The 17,683-nt window shown below is 37.7% G+C and overlaps 4 protein-coding genes and 1 pseudogene across 5 annotated transcripts in view; 2 read left to right on the top strand and 3 right to left on the bottom strand.

The window, feature by feature from the left end:
• The window catches only part of LOC120424713 (hyaluronan mediated motility receptor-like), a 14,275-nt gene extending 14,232 nt beyond the window's left edge, over positions 1-43 (bottom strand). For both annotated transcript variants that reach the window (XM_039588894.2, XM_039588893.2), the window contains exon 1: positions 1-43. This exon is cut by the window's left edge and continues 90 nt beyond it. The gene's annotated coding sequence lies outside the window, so the exon portion shown is untranslated.
• Positions 44-8,621: 8,578 nt separating this feature from the next.
• On the top strand, positions 8,622-10,239 carry LOC120424712 (uncharacterized). The gene is made up of 3 exons (XM_039588892.2): positions 8,622-8,777; positions 8,838-9,981; positions 10,039-10,239. The coding sequence occupies exons 1-3, from the start codon at positions 8,756-8,758 to the stop codon at positions 10,160-10,162; spliced, it is 1,290 nt and encodes a 429-aa protein (XP_039444826.1). The 5' UTR covers positions 8,622-8,755; the 3' UTR covers positions 10,163-10,239.
• A 2,279-nt stretch (positions 10,240-12,518) lies between these two features.
• On the top strand, positions 12,519-13,782 carry LOC120424727 (origin recognition complex subunit 5-like; annotated as a pseudogene).
• A 32-nt stretch (positions 13,783-13,814) lies between these two features.
• On the bottom strand, positions 13,815-14,442 carry LOC120424711 (DNA polymerase subunit gamma-2, mitochondrial-like). The gene is made up of 2 exons (XM_052707111.1): positions 14,163-14,442; positions 13,815-14,105 (listed from the first exon to the last, which is right to left on the bottom strand). The coding sequence occupies exons 1-2, from the start codon at positions 14,299-14,301 to the stop codon at positions 13,843-13,845; spliced, it is 402 nt and encodes a 133-aa protein (XP_052563071.1). The 5' UTR covers positions 14,302-14,442; the 3' UTR covers positions 13,815-13,842.
• LOC128092306 (glutamyl-tRNA(Gln) amidotransferase subunit C-4, mitochondrial-like) lies at positions 14,191-15,527 on the bottom strand. The gene is made up of 2 exons (XM_052707110.1): positions 15,176-15,527; positions 14,191-15,098 (listed from the first exon to the last, which is right to left on the bottom strand). Exon 2 carries the CDS (start codon positions 15,017-15,019, stop codon positions 14,318-14,320), a length of 702 nt encoding a protein of 233 aa, XP_052563070.1. The 5' UTR covers positions 15,020-15,098; positions 15,176-15,527; the 3' UTR covers positions 14,191-14,317.
• Positions 15,528-17,683: the final 2,156 nt, after the last annotated feature.

Raw genomic sequence — 17,683 nt, 5'->3', positions numbered from 1 at the left:
GGTCTACTTTGATGTTAAGATTTTGTAGTTTCTATAAATTTTACAACAATCTCTTTTATTTCAAGTTAAATTGATTTTAATAAGTATTATTAACTTTTGAAATGTGTCCTCGCAACAGCAGAACGCAAAACTTTTGCAATTTTCCGCAATTCCAACGGTCAATCATGATAATCCAACTTTGTTTTGTACCAGACAGAGAACAAACTCTTGCACAAATTCGGTGTCCGTGCGTCACTTACAGAGATATCCAAACTTTTCCAATAGACTTTTCCCGCGCAAATCCCTCGTGTCATAAAGTTTTCCGCAATGTTTTTCCTTTCAATTTAGAGAAGGAAACTTGAGTGAAATTTGTTTTTCTTTTTCCTCTCTTCTACTGCTGCTGCTTGTTTGCAATGGTGCGAAAACATTCAATTTCAAAAGTGTACACAGTTAAGATAAGGAAGACCCTTTTTCCTCTGAGCTTGAAGGGGGGGTTCTTGTGTATTTCTGGTTTTTATTTACTACTGTTCTGGGAGAGGGGGACCCTATCCAGTGAAACACACAAAAAGACATCGCGCAAACAATATGTTGTAATATGTAACGACCCTTGTTCCTGCTCCAGATCCTTCTCCCCATTCCAGCATTAGTGGGTAGAAAAAAAGTTGTGAGAGGAAGCATATCAGAACACAGAAGTGGGGGTGGCATCATCTCATCTGCTCTCGTTCGTACTCGTCGCAAAGGGGATGATGGGAATGATGACGACCGGGACAAGAACCAGGACGACGCGTTGATAGCTTAATATAACATTTATATGAAAAGAGAATCCTTCTTCTTTGTTTGAACCAGCGAGGGCAATCTACAGTGAACAGGGTTGCGTCTTTTTTTGTCTTTTTTGTCTATTTTGTCTTTTTTGTCTTTTTTGTCTTTTTTGTCTTTTTTGTCTTTTTTGTCTTTTTTTTCTTTTTTGTCTTTTTTGTCTTTTTTGTCTTTTTTGTCTTTTTTGTCTTTTTTGTCTTTTTTGTCTTTTTTGTCTTTTTTGTCTTTTTTGTCTTTTTTGTCTTTTTTGTCTTTTTTGTCTTTTTTGTTTTTTTTATCTTTTTTATCTCTTTTGTCTTTTTTTCTTTTTGTCTTTTTTGTCTTTTTGGTCGTTTTTGTTTTTTTTGTCTTTTTTGTCTTTTTTTGTCTTTTTTTGTCTTTTTTGTCTTTTTTGTCTTTTTTGTCTTTTTTGTCTTTTTTGTCTTTTTTGTCTTTTTTGTCTTTTTTGTTTTTTTTATCTTTTTTATCTCTTTTGTCTTTTTTTCTTTTTGTCTTTTTTGTCTTTTTGGTCGTTTTTGTTTTTTTTTGTCTTTTTTTGTCTTTTTTTGTCTTTTTTGTCTTTTTTGTCTTTTCTGTCTTTTTTGTCTTTTTTGTCTTTTTTGTCTTTTTTGTCTTTTTTGTCTTTTTTGTCTTTTTTGTCTTTTTTGTCTTTTTTGTTTTTTTTTATCTTTTTTATCTCTTTTGTCTTTTTGTCTTTTTTGTCTTTTTTGTCTTTTTTGTCTTTTTTGTCTTTTTTGTCTTTTTTGTCTTTTTTGTCTTTTTTGTCTTTTTTGTCTTTTTTGTCTTTTTTGTCTTTTTTGTCTTTTTTGTCTTTTTTGTCTTTTTTGTCTTTTTTGTCTTTTTTGTCTTTTTTGTCTTTTTTGTCTTTTTTGTCTTTTTTGTCTTTTTTGTTTTTTTTTGTCTTTTTTGTCTTTTTTGTCTTTTTTGTCTTTTTTGTCTTTTTTGTCTTTTTTGTCTTTTTTGTCTTTTTTGTCTTTTTTGTCTTTTTTGTCTTTTTTGTCTTTTTTGTCTTTTTTGTCTTTTTTGTCTTTTTTGTCGTTTTTGTCTTTTTTGTCTTTTTTGTCTTTTTTGTCTTTTTTGTCTTTTTTGTCTTTTTTGTCTTTTTTGTCTTTTTTGTCTTTTTTGTCTTTTTTGTCTTTTTTGTCTTTTTTGTCTTTTTTGTCTTTTTTGTCTTTTTTGTCTTTTTTGTCTTTTTTGTCTTTTTTGTCTTTTTTGTCTTTTTTGTCTTTTTTGTCTTTTTTGTCTTTTTTGTCTTTTTTGTATTTTTTCTCTTTTTTGTCTTTTTTGTCTTTTTGTCTTTTTTGTCTTTTTTGTCTTTTTTGTCTTTTTGTCTTTTTTGTCTTTTTTGTCTTTTTTGTCTTTTTTGTCTTTTTTGTCTTTTTTGTCTTTTTTGTTTTTTTTGTCTTTTTTGTCTTTTTTGTCTTTTTTGTCTTTTTTGTCTTTTTTGTCTTTTTTGTCTTTTTTGTCTTTTTTGTCTTTTTTGTCTTTTTTGTCTTTTTTGTCTTTTTTGTCTTTTTTGTCTTTTTTGTCTTTTTTGTATTTTTTGTCTTTTTTGTCTTTTTTGTCTTTTTTGTCTTTTTTGTCTTTTTTGTCTTTTTTGTCTTTTTTGTTTTATTTATCTTTTTTATCTCTTTTGTCTTTTTGTCTTTTTTGTCTTTTTTGTCTTTTTTGTCTTTTTTGTCTTTTTTGTCTTTTTTGTCTTTTTTGTCTTTTTTGTCTTTTTTGTCTTTTTTGTCTTTTTTTGTCTTTTTTGTCTTTTTTGTCTTTTTTGTCTTTTTTGTCTTTTTTGTCTTTTTTGTCTTTTTTGTCTTTTTTGTCTTTTTTGTCTTTTTTGTCTTTTTTGTCTTTTTTGTCTTTTTTGTCTTTTTTGTCTTTTTTGTCTTTTTTGTCTTTTTTGTCTTTTTTGTCTTTTTTGTCTTTTTTGTCTTTTTTGTCTTTTTTGTCTTTTTTGTCTTTTTTGTCTTTTTTGTCTTTTTTGTCTTTTTTGTCTTTTTTGTCTTTTTTGTCTTTTTTGTCTTTTTTGTCTTTTTTGTCTTTTTTGTCTTTTTTGTCTTTTTTGTCTTTTTGTCTTTTTTGTCTTTTTTGTCTTTTTTGTCTTTTTTGTCTTTTTTGTCTTTTTTGTCTTTTTTGTCTTTTTTGTCTTTTTTGTCTTTTTTGTCTTTTTTGTCTTTTTTGTCTCTTTTGTCTTTTTTGTCTTTTTTGTCTTTTTTGTCTTTTTTGTCTTTTTTGTCTTTTTTGTCTTTTTTGTCTTTTTTGTCTTTTTTGTCTTTTTTGTCTTTGTTGTCTTTTTTGTCTTTTTTGTCTTTTTTGTCTTTTTTGTCTTTTTTGTCTTTTTTGTCTTTTTTGTCTTTTTTGTCTTTTTTGTCTTTTTTGTCTTTTTTGTCTTTTTTGTCTTTTTTGTCTTTTTTGTCTTTTTTGTCTTTTTTGTCTTTTTTGTCTTTTTTGTCTTTTTTGTCTTTTTTGTCTTTTTTGTCTTTTTTGACTTTTTTGTCTTTTTTGTCTTTTTTGTCTTTTTTGTCTTTTTTTGTCTTTTTTGTCTTTTTGTCTTTTTTGACTTTTTTGTCTTGTTTGTCTTGTTTGTCTTTTTTGTCTTTTTTTGTCTTTTTTGTCTTTTTTGTCTTTTTTGTCTTTTTTGTCTTTTTTGTCTTTTTTGTCTTTTTTGTCTTTTTTGTCTTTTTTGTCTTTTTTGTCTTTTTTGTCTTTTTTGTCTTTTTTGTCTTTTTTGTCTTTTTTGTCTTTTTTGTCTTTTTTGTCTTTTTTGTCTTTTTTGTCTTTTTTGTCTTTTTTGTCTTTTTTGTCTTTTTTGTCTTTTTTGTCTTTTTTGTCTTTTTTGTCTTTTTTGTCTTTTTTGTCTTTTTTGTCTTTTTTGTCTTTTTTGTCTTTTTTGACTTTTTTGTCTTTTTTGTCTTTTTTGTCTTTTTTTGTCTTTTTTGTCTTTTTTGTCTTTTTGTCTTTTTTGACTTTTTTGTCTTGTTTGTCTTGTTTGTCTTTTTTGTCTTTTTTGTCTTTTTTTGTCTTTTTTTGTCTTTTTTGTCTTTTTTGTCTTTTTTGTCTTTTTTGTCTTTTTTGTCTTTTTTGTCTTTTTTGTCTTTTTTGTCTTTTTTGTCTTTTTTGTCTTTTTTGTCTTTTTTGTCTTTTTTGTCTTTTTTGTCTTTTTTGTCTTTTTTGTCTTTTTTGTCTTTTTTAGTTTTTAGCTTTTAGTTTTTAGTTTTTAGTTTTTAGTTTTTAGTTTTTAGTTTTTAGTTTTTAGTTTTTAGTTTTTAGTTTTTAGTTTTTAGTTTTTAGTTTTTAGTTTTTAGTTTTTAGTTTTTAGTTTTTAGTTTTTAGTTTTTAGTTTTTAGTTTTTTGTTTTTAGTTTTTAGTTTTTAGTTTTTAGTTTTTAGTTTTTAGTTTTTAGTTTTTAGTTTTTAGTTTTTAGTTTTTAGTTTTTAGTTTTTAGTTTTTAGTTTTTAGTTTTTAGTTTTTAGTTTTTAGTTTTTAGTTTTTAGTTTTTAGTTTTTAGTTTTTAGTTTTTAGTTTTTAGTTTTTAGTTTTTAGTTTTTAGTTTTTAGTTTTTAGTTTTTAGTTTTTAGTTTTTAGTTTTTAGTTTTTAGTTTTTAGTTTTTAGTTTTTAGTTTTTAGTTTTTAGTTTTTAGTTTTTAGTTTTTAGTTTTTAGTTTTTAGTTTTTAGTTTTTAGTTTTTAGTTTTTAGTTTTTAGGTGTCGTGACGTTTTGAAATTTAGCTCCGCGGATTTTTCCTTTCTCATTTTAATATTTTTAAGTATTTTTAGTGTAATTTTTGTTGAAAATAGTCCGGGAAGTTGAGAGTCGGTTTTTGAATGCTGGATTGAAGAGGCACTAAGCGACGGAATATCAAATTGGTGGTGGAGAAAAGTGTAGTTTCCGACTGATGAGCGTCGTCTTTGGCGTTGGAATTACGGTGGCAGCTTTGGACACATCTTCAGTTTTCGGCTTGGAGTGTTTCTGGGGCTCAGGGTTTTTGTGCTGGAACACATCTAGGTTCCATAAAAGTGGAAATTGTGATTTTGTGAATTAGAGTTCTTTGATGAAGCTCTGCCCCAACGCAAGGAAAACAGAAGAAAAGGACCTCTACTAAGAAGCAGAGCCTTTAGAAGCTGTTGGTGGAAATTCCGGAGCGGTAGAACGGCTGTTTTGGTTCCTGTTGTCCTATCCCGGTGAGCTCTTTCCATTTTGGGTCCTTATTTAGTGTTCATGTATTAATTACATAACAGAAAAAAATATTTGAAGTTGTTGTTGTCAATGTCATGGCAACGTACTTTTTCCCGAAACTTATAATTTCATGGCTGCCTTGTTATTCATTGAAATAATTATTACACTTTTCAGTGATTTTTTACGTTCCCCAATTTAATTTGTGCAAGAAATAACTTCAGTTTGGTTATTATTATTATTATTATTTTTTCATAGCCTGATGGATGTTTTGAAGATCTTTTTCGTTTTTTTAGTTTTAGTTTGAGATGAATACTTCTTCTTTTTAACTAAATACTTCTGAACAGTTTATTTTAAGGGTTTCTCAACATATATGTTGTCTCACAATGGTGTGAATAAATTTTTTTTAAAGCTTTCACTTCTGTTTTTTAAAATCCATTTAAAATTTTAACTCAACAGTTTTTGGATCCATCTGGTGTCTACGCGAATATTCTATGGAGCTTTGTTTAGTTTTAGATATATCATATCATTAAATTTCAGTCCAGCTTTTGGAACTTTCTGGGAGATTACAAAAAATAAATAAATAAAGATATATATGTTCTTATTTTCCAATTGGGTACTAAAGCCCTATGTCAATTTTTATGTACAACGGTAAATAACACGATTAAAAACTGATCACTTTTTTTCATTTTAATGCAAAATTTTGTTTTGACTAGACAACATTTTTTCGATGGATCAACTATGGTCCCCTTGGAACGAGCTGTCAAGTAGGAACTTTTCTGTCAAGAAGGACCACGAGGTTAATTTTTCAAAATTGATTTAAAAATTCATTTTAAACTCTTTGTGGTCGTACAAAGGTTCATTGTACTCAGAAAAATAAGCTTTATCGCTGTAAACAATAATATCAGCAATCTAAGCTTCATTTCGACGTCGTCGTGCTATCTTGTCGCACCCGCCATTTTGACGTTCCGAGAAAAACGCGTTTTAATGTTTGACCTTGAATATTCAAAAACGAGAGCACGCAATGTAAACAATAACAAACACGTTTTGTTTGGCTCACCATTCTGTGCATTGTCCCAAAGTTTGGTTGAAGTTGGTTGCTGGAGTTCCGAGTTATAATTACAAAAGTTTACGGTAGTCTAGCTTGTACGTGCGACAAACGCATCCTGACTTTCCTGGCCTGAAATCCCTTTGGCCTTTTGTCGCACTTACATCAATTTTCATGGAGTGACAAGATAGCACGACAAGATTGAAACTACTTTCATATGTAAAGTGACAAAAATGTACGGAGTTTCTTCGGTTTTTGTTGAATATCTCAGGATTGAAATCGAATTTTGGGGATCTGTGAAGGTCAAAAGGTGAGGTATTGTGAGCTGCACAAAATGGCGTTCTTAACTCAATTTGGCCCAAAATGCACGTACGACAAGTTAGCACGATGGCGACGATTTTAGGACCCAATTTTGGCATCAATAACGTTTTTGTTAAGTTGTTGTTGTTTGTTGATTTTATTTGAGAAACTTTAATCCTGTGGGTCATTCGCTTTCGTTTTTTAGTGTGCCAAAATTAAATTAACGCATTAAATGTATAGCGCTTTTAAAACATTTTCAAATTGACAATAGAAATATGCCTTCTATTTTTATTCAATCTTTTTTTTCTTAGCAAAAATTCATGTTAATGCTGCGGAGGATCGAAGTAGCCATGGGCGTGTTTGGACGTAATTTTTTTTTCGCTGCCGTAAATTTGACGTTTTCTTCGGGGTTTTTTTTCAAGTTATTTCTCGTTGGCATCTTTTGGCCAATTTTTACAAAATTCTACGACGGTTTCGGATTTGTTCTTCGGTTGACTTTATTCTGTAAGAGAATCTTTCTGTGGCTGAAGACAAAAGTGAAGCTCTCCGTGAACCTTTTAGTATGGCGGAACGGTGAAGATTTCCTGATGGTTCCAGCCTTTCCGGCAAAGCCAGAAGCTATTTGCAACCTGCGGAGCCTGTTCCTTCACTTATACAGCCCCTAAATGGAAGCAGATTCTATTTGATTCGGTTCGTCGACTGAAAACTATCAAGAACCCAGAGAAGGTTACGTCAGGCTGTGTCCAATTCCGGTTGCAGGAAAATGAAGATTGAAGCTGCTTATTGAAGATATCCAGGTTTTGGTGAGATCTTTCCATAATTTTTTGCAATGTTTTTTTTTCCATGCCATACCAATATAAATTATATTCTATTGATTAAATGAAATATCTTTCCTACCCCTTCTCCATCTTCCATTTTCCCAATCCCCATTTCTCCATTTCCACGAACCCCATTATTTGCCAAATTTACACTTACACACCCAACCACAACTGATTCGGAGCGTTTGGTACGGTATGTCCACGCATCCTTCCTCCCCTGTAGATTCTGTGAAATGTGATCCGTTCACAGAATCCTCTCTGCGGTAAACACAACGCAGTAGGGCTGGCCGCTTTAATTTTTGCAATTCATTTTCGGGTGTTCTCGGATGTACTGCAATTATTAATATTGACAAGAAAAGTGCTTGGGGCGTAATCTAATCGCAAGACTTTCCAGCATGCTTTCATCGGACTGGCTGCGTTTGTGTTAGATTAGATTAGATTAGATTAGATTAGATTAGTTTTTAGTTTTTAGTTTTTAGTTTTTAGTTTTTAGTTTTTAGTTTTTAGTTTTTAGTTTTTAGTTTTTAGTTTTTAGTTTTTAGTTTTTAGTTTTTAGTTTTTAGTTTTTAGTTTTTAGTTTTTAGTTTTTAGTTTTTAGTTTTTAGTTTTTAGTTTTTAGTTTTTAGTTTTTAGTTTTTAGTTTTTAGTTTTTAGTTTTTAGTTTTTAGTTTTTAGTTTTTAGTTTTTAGTTTTTAGTTTAGGCTTTGAAACAACATTCCCTAAGCTAGAAAACGATTTCCCACAGAAACCCGCCAATGAGCTGCTTCCAGCGGGGAAAAAAATCAAACATTAAATTAATGTGCCCAAAGAGAAGAGGATATAATGTGATGAAAAATTGTACCAAAATTAAAATAAATTTCAAACATTTACACGCTCGTTTGCCCTGATTTCAACGCCCACCCTCGCTCAGAGATGAAACCCAAGAGGGTGGTGAATTTTCACTCTCTATTGTATGTGTGGGTTCGTTGCCTACATTCAGGAGCTCTTTCGGGACGTGAAAATGAGGAATTGTCGGAGAAGACTAAAGGACGGCGGGGCGAGGGACAGGAAACATATTGTTCACATTGTTCACCGTGAAAAGAATGAAAAGAATGATTACCACCCTCAACTGTACCAACTTGGACTTGGTGGGAAATGACGTGGGTGGGGGTGATTGTGGTGGGTTGGGTTTTGATGTCTTTTTATGTGTTTTTATGAGGTCGATCGGCGCTTTATGTGCGTGGGATGTGATTTCAGATTTAATGGGTTTTTCCTGGATGGCATGAGGGTGGAACCGGGGAAGGTGTTATGAATATCTTATTCGTCTCAGCGGTGTAGTTTGGCAATAAAGGAACCGGCGGGGATTGTTTTCTGGTGGGAAAATTTTACGCTACTTTATTGATATTATTTGTTGATTTGAGAGTTTTGGGAATGTTTTAAAAAGCTTCATTAATAAATCTATAAATTTAAAAGAAATTTCTATTTTTTCCAACTTTCTACCAAGCCTCTTCATTCAAAAACATTTTAGATTGATACAAAAACAAGTAGCCATTGTTAAAACACTACTGCATGCAAATTATCTGTCAAAATTCAAGTGCAAATTGTCGCTTTTTAGTTTTCAAAAGAAATTCAGTCCCAATTCTCTACGATGATCAAAAAACCTTCGAAAGGTCTGTACATAATTTTGATGTAATTTTGAAGTGCTTCTGAACCTGAATAATCCGCTTCAGCCCAGAAAACCAAGAAAACCGTCACATCAAAAATCGACTCCGGCATCGTAAAACGCCCCTCCACGGTCACATTCGTGGAAGCCGATTCCCCACGAAAATCCTCCACCATCTCCCGAAGTAACCTCCGCCAAACTGCCAGCTCTCCGCAGACCACGGTCGCCCGGATCCACCCTCCGGGGAAGCTTCCCTCGTACCTGAGCCGCGATCGCCCCTCGACTGCCAGCAGCCGGTACCGATCCGCGAGTCGGTTGTCCCGCGGGGAAGAGAACGATGGCGAGGTGGCCGAGCGGGTTCTCCACCTGGAGGACAGCAGCTTCGAGCGGTATCGGGCCGACGTGGACGAACAGTATCGGAGTTATCGCCGGTCGAAAGCTTTGGTGGGAGGAGGGGCGAGGAGTTCGGGGAGTGATTGTGGGTTGGAGGAAGAAGTGGCGCGGGTTTGTCGGTATGAGACGGAACGGGTTGATTCGGCGGTGCAGGTGGGAAGTCCGCCGAGTGAGGGAGCGGGGGAAGCGGCGGAGTTTAAGCTGAAGGTGATGGTTGATGAGTACCAGAAGCTGGAGGACAAGTACAACGCGCAGACGGGGAAGCTGGTTGGGCTGGAGAAGAGGTTTAACGCGCTGGAGGACGAAGGTCTTGTGAAGGATGTGGCGATTAGGGAGTTTGAGCAACGGAACAAGGAGAACCTGCGAACGATTGCCGATCTGAGACAGGAGCTGAAGGAGAAGCGCAAGAACATCATGGACATGAGCGAGAAGTCGATGGAGAGGGACTCGAAGCTGGAGAGGTTGAAGAAAGAGCATGGCGCTGTAACGCAGAGGTTGCACGAGCTGTGCGGGAAGCTGGACGAGCTGCAGCAGGATTCGAAGCACAAAATTCGCGAGATTGGAACGAAGGACGTTCAGATCAAGACACTTCGTGCCGAGGTGAAGAATCTGAGTGATGAGAACGTATTGCTTTTGAAGGCCAAGAAGCCGGACGATATCCTGTTGAAGATACGATCACGACTGCTGGAGATGAAACAAGAGTGGAATAATGTTGACGGAAGTGCTGAAGAATTCAGGAATCTGAAATTAGATCGTCTAAAACTGCTGGAAATACTGCAACATTTGAAAAAGGAGAATCGAGACATGAAAACGGCTTTGTAAGAATCTTTTGAACTGTTGAAAGGAACTTGAGATAATGGAAATTTGGATTTCAGAAGTAACTATGGACTGGACGAACTTCCGTCGAAGGACTGTGAGCTGATTGAAAGCGAATCGAACCAGCATGCACTGTTTGACAGTGATCCGGAGGAGGAAATAACCAGCAGGATCGTTTACTAAGCTCGGGTAGCCAAATTTGACATGTATTTAATTTTTATTGTGTATTTTTATATATTCACCAAGAAAACTTTTAAAAACAATTGCTTTGAAAACTTCAGCAGAGAGGAAGGGCTAGTCTTTGACATTCCGCCTACTCAGCTAACCATCAAGAGTAAAATGGCCCTGCTTTTGTTTGAGAGGTTTGAGGAGTGCTGCGCACTTTTGACACTTTCGTTCATCCAAGTAGTCTACTTTTCAAACCTCGTCGAAGGGCACTTCCGTGAACGACGCATCACACGCACATGACCAATTTGCATGACGACGGCTTCACTCCAGCAGGGAGATTACCACACACAAGGGCATAAAAGGAAGCAAAACATGCTATCATCATTATGGTTGACTTGAGCCATCTTCAGCCAACAACAATAACAACGCATATGGAAATGACTTTCTGAAGTGGCCGTCCGCACACGTGGCACGTGTCCGCGGCGGGTGTCGATGCACATCTCTCCGCCGATGTCCATTTGGAGAGAACCCCTCTCGGGTGGTGTAAAAAATAGAGCAGTCTTTTTTTTTCTTCGATGGAATAGGGTTGGGCACGGTCAGTTTCTCCTGCTCATATTAGGGGAAAACAGCCATGTTTTGACATTGTAAAATACTGGATTCTTCGATCAAATTTAAAGGTTTCTTTCCCCTAAAATCGACCGATAAAGTCATAATCGGCCAATTCTTGGAACAACCCTACACGATGATAATCCAACCGATAATAACCATAATGATAGTGATGAGTTATGAACGGTGGTCTATGAAACATTCAAAATCGATTTCCAAAAACGAAGTAGGCCTAGCTTAGCAGCTGAAAATGAAGTGGACCAGGCTTATCTACCGCGGACAAGAATATGAAACGTCATAAAAACCTAACCTCGAATAAAGCGAACCACTCGGGATGATTTGCACAATTTTATTGATTCCCTTCCGGGAAAGCAACCGACTGCCAGAGGGTGTGGACGCGATAAAATGATACAGGAAAAGGTGTTTTCACCGCCCGTGAGAGTGAGGAGGGAAAATTTTCAGCCGGATAACTTAATTTCACATTCACGATCACGTAATCTCCCCCAGGAACATCCAAGCAAGCCCGAGCGAGGGCGAATAAATTGAGCGAGGGGCGCTACCACAAAGGACGTGACACGTGCCAGGAAGCGCCCACGCGGGAATCAATTAAAATATCAACTTTAAAACTCAATTAGCCGTTGCGTTAAATTACCACCACTGCAGGAGCAGCAGCAGCGTGCTGGGATTGATGGTACTTCCGGTTGGAATGTGGAACATTACGGAAAATGTGCGCGAGGGTTGCTTTGATGGCTTTGACGATGGTATCGGGTGCTGCATTTTCCGTGCTCGATTAAACGTCGTTGCCGGGAAATGGAACCAAAATCAGGACATCAATATGTGTATTGCATGTTGGTAATTCTTGTTCTGAAGTTAATCAATGCTGGACGACGCTCCGATGACCCATTGATCCCGAGTGAGCACGTGCTGGAAGATAATTTTGGTTTGAGAAATCTAGAGTAAATTTTCAAAAGGTCCTATGCGACAAAAGTAAACAAACTGAGTTATTTATTGCATGAAATTCTGCAAGCCGAAAACTACACTTTCCGCTGATCCATTTTTTTTAAAGCCTTTTATTTTTTCAGTTATTGATAAAATACAAAACAACCTAAAACGATTCTCAATAAATTCTACACCAAACAATTATAGGTCGTTTTACCACGTGGGAGTCCTATGTGCATTTGGGTCAAACGTGCACATAGAACCTTAGCAATTCAACTTATGATCCATTTATATCATTTTTCAATTATGATGCATATACGCTCATATAAAAATGACCAAGGTGCATGATTTTTAATTAATTTGTTAAGTCGTTTTTTATGAAACTCCGAAACAAAAATATATTGCAATCTTCATGTTTGTCCAGTCCTTGCGCAACGTGTAGTCATCAGCTGATCGATAATATGAAATGTTTCAATGCTTGCAGTGCGAGAGAGAGAAACCGTTAGGAGAGAAAATCGACCAATCAGTGCTCTCGTAGGCATCTGTCAGATAGGTCCATGATGGAAAATCATCCTATCCGACAAGGTAAACAATCTTGCACATAGGAATTTCCATGTTTGCGGCTATTCAGTTGTTTTAATTAAATTATTTGCTTTTTTGTTTTAAAAGTGTTTTAAGCCGAATACTTGTGTCCAGGTAAGTTTTTTTTCTAGAAAATAATGAGATGACTGCGTTTTGGCAGCTGATAATTAAATTAAAAAAAAGTGTTTCTTGCGTTTAATTTCATATTTCATTTCAGATGTGTGGCACCCGGGATTGGACGCCGTAGGGACGAGGATTCGCCGAAGGCCATCCTGAACCGGCTGACCGGCCATGCCTCGTGCGCGGCCAACGGGTACGCCTCGCTGGCCAGCATCGACTCCATGAAGGACTTTGTGGCCCAGCTGGCGCGACTGTCGCCCTTGCGAAGCTACATCGTCGTGCTGGAGAATGCCGAACGGGTGCGCGACATGGACCACAACGTGCTGCCAATATTGCTGTGACTGCCGGAGGTGACCCGGCTGAACGTGTGCGTGCCAGTGCGTGCTGCTCGTGTCGGATTTGCCGTTTGAAAAGTACTTTGTCAGGACGGGGCTCGCGCCGGTAGTGAAGCGGTTTGAGGCCGAGTACAGCAAGAAGGACATTTTGGTGATTCTGATGACCGATTTCGAGGCGGTGCGGGGTAAATTAAGGATTGAGTTGGAGTAAGGGTTATTTTGGATGTTTGAGGGCGATTTGTGGTACTGATTGGTTGTACTTTTTAGGCCTTACAAGCATGCCAACTTGTCGGAGGAGGAAATTGATAAGCGTCTGAAGATTGTGGAGATGCTGACGCCCGATTTCTACGAAAACTACCTCAACATCTTTCTGAACGTGTTCTTCAAGGTGTGTCGCGACTTGAAGGAGCTGCAGCTGGTTGCGCTCGAGTGCTTCCACAAGTACTGCGAACCGGTGCTAGACGGGACGATTTCCGCGGACGACGTGACCCGGCTTTGGCGGAACATTTTTAAAACCATGAAACTTGCCCTCGGGACAATCTACATGCGCATTGGGAACATCAACCAGAAGTTACTACGTCTCATCACCGTCGACGGCCAGACTTCTTCGGAATCCGTCGAGCAGATACAAACGATGAAGCGGCTGGGGCAAAACCTGGAACTGCCCTTCTACGCCAAGTTCCTGCTGATTGCGGCGTACTTCGCGAGTCACAACGCCGCCAAGGAGGACAAACGACTGTTTATGAAATATCACGGCAAGCAGAAGAAGCGCCTCCAGTCGGTCAACGCAAAGGCCAAGGTGTCGGAGAAGATGGCCACCCAGCTGGGACCGAAGGCGTTCACCATCGACCGGCTGTTGGCCATCTTTTACGACATTCTGGACGAGAAGGTCGGCCTGACGTGCAACTTATTGGCGCAAATCTCAACGCTGATTCATCTCAAGTTCCTGAACTTTGCCTCAGTCTTCAGTGCACCGTATGAATGGTCTTTATCGTGCATATCGGCAAGAAGGTCGGCTTCAACGTGAGACAATACCTGTGCGATTTCTTCTAAGCTTGCGATTGCGTGTGTTTGTATTTATTAAACTCAACTTGTTACTATTTTCAATAAAATTTATTCTGGTAAATCCGAGATGTGAATCGTTTCGCTGAGGGTGGTGTCGCGGGACCGCAGCTGAAAGAGGCCACTCAGAAGACACTGGTCGCGCAACAGCAGCAGGCAGTACGGGACGGCAATCGAGTCGAGCTGGTGCAGCTGTTTGGCCAGGGAACGACCGCCGTTACGCTCGGAGCAGTCGAGCACGGGAAGGTTCGCTTTGCGCAGCACGTTACACAGGTGTTTGGCCAGGTCGCGCAACTCCGGCATTAGGGCGGGGTCTGGAAAGCGAGAAAGACTGTTACAAATCAAATCAGAAACAAGAACGCAGTACTTACCGTCGGAAAGACACACGATACCACACTTGAACGGCGCCAGCTTGCGGTGAATCCTCACGCTTGCATCGCCGCCATTTTCAAACGCATCCAGCACGATCTGCAGCGTGGCCACGTGGACGCACTGACGCAGCCGCAGCATACTGGGCCGAATCCTTTTACTGCTGGTTCGGCCCACCTTGAATCGAAAGTCCCCCAGCTCTTCCTCTAGGGCGGCGGCGTCCGCCGGAAAGAGTTCCAGCTGTTCCAGCGTGAGTTCCTCTCCGCCAAGGCGACTCTTGATGGCGACGGATTGAACGCGCTACAAATTTACTATCCCTACAAGCTTCCAGCAGCTGTCGGAAGCCCACAATCCCCTTTCCACCAACCATCTCCCGCTTACTTCCCACAAAGTTCTCCTCCTCGGTAACGCGTGCATTCCTCAGCACATCCTGCTGGATGTTCCCGTCGGACACGCGGTCCTCGCGCAGCGTCAACCGCTCCCGCTCCAGCACCGTGTACAGCGGTTCCACGCCGTCGGTGTCCACGGACAGAATCTGCGACGCAAACTCGATCGCGTCCTCGAGCGTCCGGTGGGCCTCGGCGCTGTCCAGATCCACCAGGCTTAACCGCTCCAGCAGCTGCACCGTTTGGGCGTCCACCGGGATGCGGGTTGGTGTCGACTGGCCGTCAATCGTAGATTTGTGTGGACGCTGGGGAACCTTGCTCGGATGTTTAAGCTCGTGGAAATTGATCTTTTGCCGGGTGCTCTTTTCCTGTGTCCCGGATAAATCGGCCAGCTTCGTTGAGGAAAATGTCCTCACCAGCGAGTGGAGGGTGCGTCCCGGGGGTGGTCGTAGATGGAACGGAATTCTAATCATGTCACACGAGGAGCCGAACTACGAAGGAACACGGGATTGATAAGCTGAATGCAAGAGGAGAATCAGCAGTCGTCATCGTCTGTAATAAAAATTAAACGCGAAGAAACGAATAAATTACGAGCTGTCACCGTACTGTAAACTCGAATAAAAACTTACCTGAACACAAGTGTTTCAATTTGAAAAGAATAAAAACACTTAAAAACGGGAAAAAAGCAAAAATCCCAAACGAAAATTGTCAAAACACCCAAAGTTCTATGCGTACTCTGCAAAATATTATTTACATTGCCGGATAGGTCGATTTTCCAGCACCTATCTGACAGATGCCGACGGAAGCGCTGATTGGTCAACTTATTCTCATAACGGTTTCTCTCTCCCGCTCTGGAAGCATTGAAACATTTCATACTCTCGATCAGCTGATGACAACACGTTGCGCGAGTGTGGGGTAAACATAATTATAATAAAAAAGTTGTTTTATTTTAATCAGGATTTGAATTTAATTTGGGAAAGTCTTATGTGCAATGTTACACGAATTAGGTCCAATGTGCTAAGTCCTATGTGTAAAATTTGTCCTATGTAACGTGTCCTATGTGCACTCACAGGTCGTATGAAACAAATTGCTTTAGAAATCAGTTCCACTAGACTTTTGATAATTCCCGTTAAGTACACATAAAAAGCATCGATTTAGGTCCATTTTGGCGTTTTTAGAATTCAAAAATACTCAAACGTGTTTAAATGGGATTTAAAAAACTCACACAAAACTTCAACATGAAATTTCTCAGAATGAGGATTTTGCACATAGGACCTTTTGAAAATTTACTCTAGAAATGATAGATGATTGTTCCGTCACCGACACCGACGTAACACTCAAGTAAAAAAGATGACCCTTCTTTGCATCACCCCTCCGGTAAGTCCGGTGAGCTGTCAAACGGTTTTTCGAAAAATGTATTAGCAAGGCAACACTGATTCTATTTTGTTTGTAAACACAAATCAGCTGATTCATTCATAAACTACGTTTTGTTTGCAAACAATGGGTTGAGCAGTGTTGCGAAATATATTTTTATCGGCAAGGGGTGATTCAAAGGAAGTAATTGGGGTGAGTCGTGCTGGGACACATTTCAGCAGATTTTTTACATGGAGTGTTACGTCGGTGTCGGTGGTTCCGTTCTTGTGGACAGGTGACTCACAATGACACTAAGTAAAATGTAATTGTACTGCTAGAGAAGTAGACATAATTTCTCTTTCTCTCGTATTAAAAATTCAAAATTTCAATTACATAAACTGAAAATTTACTATATTGTAGCGAACATGAGAAACGCATGAAATCAGTGATATTTAAGACTGTTTGTTTAAAGTTTGTTTTTACCAAAATATTTAGGTAATGTATTGTAGGAAAATCCATAGAAATACACTGAAGAGAAACATGCTTTTCATACATCAATTCCAATTAAAAAGAGTATAAATAGAAAAAAAGTTCTCCGATCGGGCACAAATTTTTTCGGAGTGTTTCAGAGCCAAAATTATTGAACTCGTATTTTTTTGTCTATCAGGGTACCTACGCCGTGCTAGGGTTGTCCATGACTCAAAATGTGAGCATTTTAGCTACCTACTATGTTACGTAGAGTTGTTCATAACATAAAATTACATATTTTTGCCGAAGACAGCAAAACGTTTTGAGGCTTTATTGAGGAGTCATAACTATTTTTAAGTCCAATTTCAAGTTGATAATCAAATAATTTTTGAATTTTGCACGGAGTTGTGTATATTTTCAAAAACGAACCTAATAACCGGTAAATTAATAGGTATATTCGAGTATTGATTATTGTTTATGGTATACACATTGTTTATGAAGAAAACCACGATATATAAAACTTTTCTTTTGCAAAAATCTACAAATAGATAATTTTTTGCAAAAGAAAAGTTTGATATATCGTGGTTTTCTTCATAAACAATGTATATATCATAAACAATAATCAATTTACCCATTTATTTACCGGTTATTAGGTTCGTTTTTGAAAATATACACAATTCTTTGCAAAATTTAAAAATTATTTGATTATCAGCTCGAAATTGGACTAAAAAAGGTGCAGGTGGTTATGTTACACATGACCAGTATGACAAAGAACTTTGCAAGATGATTGTTGAAATTTTCGATTAGAATGTCCGGTCCAAATTCCCCCCTTATAATAACCGTCCTATCGAACTAAGGGGACGGAAATTGCAAGTGGAGCTGAAATAGAAATCGAAGTGAAATCAATTTACTTTCCTTCACCACTCGAAAGTTACCAAGATGCGGGAATATTTTTGCAAGGCTGTTGCAAGCAATCGGCGGCAGTAAAGGAAATTTGAACAGCAGACATTAAAAACTACCCTTTACAGGGCTCTTAATGATTACGAGATAGTTATTCTAAATTTCCAGAAACAGATTTTCACAGTGACACAAAAAAATGTGCATCGCAGTAGTCTATTTATTACTTCCTGCCTAATAAGCAATATATTTTAACTGCTTAGCATTAGCATATTTTAACTGCTTAATTTCAGATAATGGCCAAATGCAACTTTTTATGTCCAGTATCAAAAATCATTAAGTTTGATACCCATATTGCCCCAACTCTTACGGTCCGGCAAATGTCCCCTCATCGGAACATCCGCGGGGCCTCCGGCCAC

Source organism: Culex pipiens, chromosome 2 (genome assembly GCF_016801865.2).
Source record: "Culex pipiens pallens isolate TS chromosome 2, TS_CPP_V2, whole genome shotgun sequence".
Lineage (NCBI taxonomy): Eukaryota > Metazoa > Arthropoda > Insecta > Diptera > Culicidae > Culex > Culex pipiens.
This window is presented reverse-complemented; position numbering and strand designations above follow the sequence as displayed.